Raw genomic sequence first — 8057 nt, 5'->3', positions numbered from 1 at the left:
GTGTGTGTGTGTGTGTGTGTGTGTGTGTGTGTGTGTGTGTGTGTGTGCGCGTGCGTGCGTGCGTGCGTGTATTTCCGCGCTCACAGACCTTTTCAGCCTGTTTGCCAGTGATCTAGGTGGACATGCAGCCAGGGAAGATATAGAAGCAGTTCTGCAGGTCCTGGATGGAGAAGTCCCGACCTCCCTGAAGAAGTGCTTCAGTGAGGTCAGCAAACACCTCAGGCTGCCTGTCACCACATGGATATACATATGAACATCTACAACCATCCTAGTCATAACTTGCATATCACCTTTGTTATCTGCTTGGCTCATATCTTTTAGTTTGTTTTTATCAGTACAGTCACATGGTCATAAAGGTTACGTTTGCCACATGGAGCCAATTCCACAGGTATGATACAAAGTCTGACAGTACAGTGAGTTATTCTACAGGTTGTTTGAGTACAAATCATGATCTACCACAAATAGCCTCGGTAAGTACAACACAGTAAAACAAAAAAGATCCACACTGTTCGATAACATTAATATCAGGGATATCCAGATCAACTTTTATAGGAACCCTGATCCGGGGACACGCTGATACTGAGTCGATCTTAGCTTTTTCGGCCGTTGCCTTCTTGGTTTTTTGGAACCAGAAGGGTGGAGATAAGAACAACTGAACACTGAATAATACATATTTAGGTTATCAAAATGTTACAATTAACTTTCATGAACTGAAAACAAACTGTGAAAGGGTTGAATTTGTAAGATGAAAAACACGTTGCAGACAAGACAACACTGTGGTCATGACCTGTCAATCACAAGATAGCCACACCCTAAAGCATTGTATGTTCTATTTGACTCTAAATGGACCATAATGTACTCAATGAACATCATGCTGTGTTGAAGAAGACTTGAAACTAGAGATTGAGACCATAAACTCATGTTTACAATGTTTACTGAGGTAATAAATCAAGAGAGAAGTAGAGTCATTTTCTCATAGACTTCTATACAACCAGAGGAGTCGCCCCCTGGTGGACACTAGAGAGAATGCAGCTTTAAGGCACAGTGTAGCACTCTAAATTTGACCCAATTGGGAGAATACCACTGCTGAGACTGACATTACACAATGAGCTAGAGAGAAGACAAATGTCTCAGTTGGACATGCCTGAACTACAAATACATTTAGTCCACTCTTGGTTGTTCAGTGGTGTAACAAAGTCAACGGACTACAGATGGTGGTTTACAGTGAGAACTTTAACCAGACAATCAAGTTTAATTTCGAGATTATCATTAATTAGTGACAGCTGATATGACTTCCTACTGTCGACGAAAGCATCTGTCAGTGTCCGTTACAAATGAGATACCAATCCGTGGAAATATTCCAGAATCGGCCCCAGTACTGGTTATGGACATTCCTTATTAATATGTTATGTTAGATGCATTCTCTCCATTTTGCCGTCAACTCGGAGTGTTCTTCTGTTGGTTAATTTCCACATTTCCAGTGTATTTTACATCCCTTGTCCATTGTGGATAGCTTTGATTACATTTTGCCTGCTTTTGAGATGTCCGCCTCTAAAATTTTTTGGTTTTTGCTTACAGTCTAATACAATTCATGTGCATGGAACTTTGATTGTGATGTATGCAGCATTTAAAGTATTCAAAAATTTGTCAGAACTTTACAAATAATTGAAAACAAGGTAATTAGGGGGTCATATCTAATCTAATACAGGGTATTACTGGTTCTATCAAAACCAACTGGTACTGTAAGGTGTTTCCAAGTCAGAGCTCACTGTATTTAAAGTTGAATTCAGACAGTAATTTGTATTGGAAACTGAGTGAATATGAAAAATAAGGGGACACAGAGTCCCGACACATGCGGAACATCTTCTGCTTTTGACCCGCTTAACGTGTGTGTGTGTGTGTGTGTGTGTGTGTGTGTGTGTGTGTGTGTGTGCTGTGACAGGGCGACAAGGTGAACTATGAGCGCTTCAGGAACTGGCTGCTACAGAACAAGGAGGCCTTCACTTTATCCAGATGGCTTCTGTCTGGAGGAGTGTGTGTTACGCTCACAGACGACAGCGACACGCCTACCTTCTACCAGACACTGGCTGGCGTCACACACTGTGAGTCCCGAAAACACTCGACACAATCAATGTGTCTGCATACACAGAGGCAGATGTGTTTACTTGTTGACAGCAGCTCAACACCAATGAAAAAGAAAGAAGCAGCGTTGGAATGAATTTGTGAATGGGAACGGTAACTTGTGCTACTCATCTGAGTATGACATGACTACATTGTCTTACTAGTGGAATCAATGCTGTGGAAGTATACATTGTGCTGAATTCACCATGTGAGACATTATTGTACAGGTATACCAAGCTTTTATTGGTGACGTACCTGAGACATGATCATAAAACATAACATAATAATGGGGCTTATGCCCTTGGAACTGCTGGAATGGAAACAGTACTTCTGTTAAATTGATGAACTAAGATGAGCAGAGTAGGACACGACTGTCCTTGTACTGGTAGAATTAGTTATGGCAGGTAAACAGGTAAACAACAGCTGGTAAACATGGAGGAAATGTTGAGAATTGATCAAATTGGAGCAGATCATAAGTCAGGTGTTGTAACATGTTATTAAAAACAGTGAGGAATAAAGACATGTTTCTAATATAAGCCTGTTTTAGCTTGTCTGATTTGAGTTTATTTGCTAGGACTCAGAAGTACTTTCACTTGGCTTTGGCCTCATCAGTGGCAGCTCAGGAAATGACTGTCAAGCTCAACGTATCACCCCGATTCATCCGCTGTCCTCCTTTCACTCAAATATCCCTTTTTCATTAATCCTTCTCTCCTTCACCAAACCAGGTGTCTCTCCTCCCTCCGTTTCCTCTCTGACACCCTCTGCACTGCACCTTGCAGACTGCACTAGTCAATGTGTTTGTAGATGCTTGAGAGCTGTTACATCTGTATTTCTTTTATTTGAAGACAGCTTCACCTGCCACAGTTGACTCTCAGTAACCTTTTGAGTGGCTGGTGTTATTCTTGCCTAATGTTGGTGTAACCGGTGGTAACATGGATGGTATTCAGCTGCTCAAGTTATTCAGGGGTCAACTGCAGATCAAGTGTAAATATACAGTTCAAAGTTTGGGGTCACCTGTGATGTAATGACTATTTCAACAGAGACCAAAAAAAGTACAATTCAGACTATTATTTTCATTTGAAACAGTTTTGGCCCAAAAAGAATAATTAAAAGGTTCAAACCCACGTCCACGTCCAAACAGTGTTACATGTCAGGGAGAATACTCGTAACCATTTTTTGTCTAAGCATACGTGACCCTCGATCATTACTGAACCCAACGGTGCATTTGGGCTCTAAATATTTTGGGTAGCCGTTTTTTCTTTGGGCCCTCCGCCCAAAAGGTTCCATTGAAGAGGTTCAAACTGTGATTTGTCCGCCCATAGTGTGTTCAGCTGATCTTCCAACAGTGCTAACCCTACACCAACCTTCTAATTGTATTGTGATGTTTTAAGAATAGCTTTGCTTAAGAGACACACCTGATAATATTGCAGCTTATTGGCTGTATTATTATTATTATTGTGCACGTGACACTGAAACAGGAAGCTGTTCCTATTTAAAGCCGCATACATTTTGATGCTAAGCTTCCAGTTAGTTTCTTTCACCAATGACCGATTTCTTCTATTCTTCTAGTCTTATTCAACTGTTGCTCAGAGGGATCTTTATCTCTTTCACAATTGTCAGGCTCATTGAACCATTGTCTAGCATTTTGTTCTCCATGTACAAAACAAGACCTTTTTTGTAAACCCTTTTTATATCATATATTTGTAAAGAGGACAACAACCTCGAAGCATGAAAGACAATTCAGAACTATAGAGCAGTCCTCTCAGCCAACTGACTGTAAGGAAACAAGCTTTTGTGGCAGGTGACCACAAACCTTTGAGTGGCAGCAGTCTATATTTTTATGGTTGTTTCTTTGCTTTATTAAAATGACCTCAGAAAATGAAGTCATGCCAAGTGAATCAGAACGGGCGTAAATTCCACTCAAACATTTTGCCTTTATTTTTATTGACCTTCTTGTTCATGGAAATACTGAATTTGATTTGTATTTGTCAGTATATAGTGAATTAGCTGGCAGAGTTCTCTCTCAAAACAACTGATGGCTGTTTGCTGGTCTTATAGACCCCAACAGGACAGAACATGACCAGAACATGACTCTAGTGGGGAAATTACTGGACATAAGGAGGTAAATGTGGCACCTGTGGACTCGAGGCGCGGTTGTTAGACTGTGCTTCACAACCTGTTTTGCAGTTGTTCCTTCCTGTTGTTGGTGTGACTGTGGTATGTTGGCAAGATACATATATTTGCAAGTCCAAGAGAAGTTGTGTTGTTGTATATGTCAACATTTAGCCTCCGTCCTTGTAAGACCATTTACTGTAGAAATTCATTTATTTCCAGTGCTATACATATTTTTAGGACAGTGCATGGAAAATAAAAACAATCGACAGTGACTATGTTTACGTGCACCAAATATCCAGTTTTTTGCCCTTATTACGAAACAGACAATATTCCTAATAAGCTGTTTTCATGCTTAATGAAAATTAATTTTCCACTAAAATCCTGTTTACATGCAGCCGTGCATATTCATTCTCGGCTGTGTTTTTTCGGGTCGATGCCCTAACGTGTCGTTTATTAGGTCAAACTATGGAAAAGTGAAACGTCAGGATCTGCATGTGCCATTTAGCTACTTTACATCAAAATATGTTTTTTCAAAGTTTTCCCCCGGTGGCGGAATTGTTGGCCCGTGTGAACATAGCCTCCTACTTTCATTACTTCAAGCACCTTCTTCAAAAAGGTCGGCATGGCGATATTTAGATTTCATTGATATTCAAGTCCTTCATGATGCTTAAAAGTGTGTGTTTTTCTGTTTCCGATCAGAAATAGGGGCTGTCATATTCGGAATAATAGTAGAATGCGAGTGTGCATGTAAACATTGACAGTAATGCAGTTTTTAAAAGTTGTCGGACAAGTAAATTTAGCCAGGCTTTATTTTGCCAATTAAGGACAGAGGGCTGGAAAAAAGCTGGACGCTGCCTTTAATCTGCCTGCTACCAGTTTATCCTCTTAACTTAGTGTCTGTGTCTGTGTGTGTTGGGGAGAGAGAGTGGCCGACACAAACCTGGTTCTTAACTCTTGCCAGAACCAGAACGCGAAGCTTGACTCATGACAGAGCTCGAATCCTTTGCTAGCGGACACCGTCACAGTGTTATGAGCGTAGAAATCTGTGGGAATAACGGCCATGAGGACAGGATGACGTAGTTTCTGTGAGCCGCTATCACGGGGAGTTTGCTATGGTACATGCTGGCTGTGGCAGCACCTCTCTAAGGATGTTCCCTGGATAATGGTATGGTATCTCTGCTGTCACTCGGGGAGAGTCGCACCTCTAGGTGGGTATCAGTCCAGACGAGGCCCCTGCCATAGAGACGGCAGCAGTAAAGTGACTGTTCTTCAGTGTAGAGACCTTGTGACTGATGTTCATGCTCTCCTCTGGAACAGCCATTATTGGAAGGCTTTGTTTGAACTATGTTTGGTTGTTCACCCTTTTGATTCACATTGACAGATAAGGGCACTTTCTCTGGTTAGTTTTGTCATTTGTTTACAGAGAAATGAATAGAAATGTATATTTGTCGTTGTTGTGAATAGGGCTGGATATCAAACCTCCAGAACTTTCATGGTAACAACCAAGATGTGTTCGTAGAACCTAAGATTGAAAACAGTCAAGTACCAAAAGGTTGCGTCTGTTGTGAATTGTTTTGGTTGCATAACATTATTAATATGGTTCATGTTGCTTGTGTAACACTGTTTATGTTGTTAAGCTGTAGATGTGAGAAGCTTAATTGACCTGATTTACTTTTATTGTGAATAGCATGAAACAGGAAGTGCTTTTACTTTGAAGTGGGAGAAGTAGCACGGTACGTGCTTATTGATGCTAACAACAATGATGATGCTAAGTCAAAAATCATATGTCGCGGTCTGTTAACTGTAACAGTTGTAATACTGCAGTTTCAGGAAGTAAAGTGTTCCGTTCAAAACCAGACGTGTCTTGGTCGTCATTAGAAGCTTCACTTTACAACAGCGTCACATGCCCTTTACGCTCATTTAACACTAATGCAGTTAAGGTAGTTAAGCATTTGCCAGAGTAAACTGCCACACTCTAATTCTGCCACCTTTACAAAGCTTTGAAATCCAGCTCTACACTGATGTAACCTCCAGCTCTACACTGATGTAACCTCCAGCTCTACACTGATGTAACCTCCAGCTCTACACTGATGTAACCTCCAGCTCTACACTGATATTAGTAGAAACTAAGAAAGATGGGAGATGTGCACGAGGCGATCCATAGTCCGGGTAATGACTTTTCTAGATTAGGAGTCAGACGGTAGCACAGCTGTCATGAGGAATGCTCAGCATGACCAACACAAGTACCTATTTTCCTCCTTGTCTACCAGGACTAATCACTGATGTATTAAATGAAGCTGCTATTCAGAGCTTGATTCTTCTGCTTTTTAGTCTTGCGTGGGTGAGCGTGTGCGTGTTTTATGATTATTGCCTCAGACATGTTCTTCCCTGTTTTTGTTGAGTTAGCTGCACTTTCCAATTCAGCTTTGAGATGGAAAGGTAGTCATGATTGTCAAGCGCTCGGTCCATGCCTTAGTCCATATAGTCCTCAATCATTTATCAGTCTCATATTATTGCCTCCATTCCATTTCCATATAGTCCCCTTCACATTGTAAATCACTGATTTGGTACTCAGTGCTCCCCTTAATCTGTTAGATTGAAACGTCTGCGTCAGAAAGCAGACTTGAGCCGTGGCGGTAAAAAGGCCAACTACAGCTGCCCTGATGTTCACCTCTGGACAACAGGGAGTCAGAACCTGGATAAGAGAGGAACACCCCTCACAGACGGTCCATTTTCCCCGTGTGCTGCTTCACCAGCAGCCGACCACGACGGTCATCCTCCCATCTGACTGGAACTGTGACCAACAGCAGCTTGAAAACAAGCTTTCAGGAAATCGTTAAATTGCCTGCCTGAGAAGCCACGGTCTGATATCTGCCGGGAATTGATTGCCATTTGATTTCTGTCTCTATGAATTGACACCTGTCATATGTTTTGGCTCTGTGCCAAAAGCTAGCTGACTAGCTGCTGAATCCTATTACCTTAAGCTGTGGATTAGCATGTTGAAAGAGGGAGGCTGGTTCATTGACCCTGGCAGAGCCGCATATGCTATATTGGTCTGATCTGTGTCAAATACTCTTCCACCCATTGGTTACATAACCCCAGCTAGGGTTTGCCCTGGCATCATGACCACTATCACGTCAAATGTGCTCCTCACCTTGTCACAACTTGTAAGTGCTCTCATTCGCAGCAGCATAACTGGGTTTCTTGATTTGTAACTATTGCATCATGTAACTTGTTGTTGATTCATTGTCTGTCAAAGGATTGAATGATTCATTTTCTAATCCTTTTAGTACCAGTTTCCATCAAGTATGTTTGTAAAGGTTTATTAGAATCCCAGTGTGTTTGGACTTGTCTCGGTCTGCTGTTCTGCTGTGGAAGCCAACTTAGTTTGACTTCTTTTTCAGTTTTAGTCTGACCCTTGAATTTGATAAAGTACAGGTTTTTGCTTTTATCCGGCTACACAGTTGTCATGGGGAGGTTTTTTCACACACAATCATATAAAAAAAACATTAAACCATTTACATACATATAGTATAGCCAAGGAATCAGGATTGTCCATTATGAGATAGCTAGCTGTGTTTACCAGGTTTCTCTGCATCCCTTACTCTGTTAAAGAAGCTAGGCTGCTCTTTACATGATGTAAAAGAGCAGGAGGTGAATACAAGAACAGGACTCTGTCCATTCATAAACTTTGAAACAAATGGTTAATAATAATGAACGTAATTAAATGAATTAATCGGGGGTTTAACGGTTCTAAGACTGAAACTGCGACACATACGTCCACGGTATCTCATTGCTGTTTTATCTTCTGTGGCGCGCCC

At 41.3% G+C, this 8057-nt stretch overlaps 1 protein-coding gene across 7 annotated transcripts in view; it reads left to right on the top strand.

Annotated features, from left to right (window-relative positions):
• Window positions 1–8057, top strand: part of usp32 (ubiquitin specific peptidase 32) — a 76362-nt gene that overhangs the window by 31533 nt on the left and 36772 nt on the right. For all 7 annotated transcript variants that reach the window (XM_031872432.1, XM_031872435.1, XM_031872434.1 and 4 more), the window contains exons 4-5: window positions 87–205; window positions 1943–2102. In XM_031872432.1, the coding sequence (XP_031728292.1) occupies window positions 87–205; window positions 1943–2102 (279 nt within the window). The remainder of the gene's footprint in view (window positions 1–86; window positions 206–1942; window positions 2103–8057) is intronic.

Source organism: Anarrhichthys ocellatus, unplaced genomic scaffold, assembly GCF_004355925.1.
Source record: "Anarrhichthys ocellatus isolate YVR2014 unplaced genomic scaffold, GSC_Weel_1.0 scaffold64, whole genome shotgun sequence".
Lineage (NCBI taxonomy): Eukaryota > Metazoa > Chordata > Actinopteri > Perciformes > Anarhichadidae > Anarrhichthys > Anarrhichthys ocellatus.
This window is presented reverse-complemented; position numbering and strand designations above follow the sequence as displayed.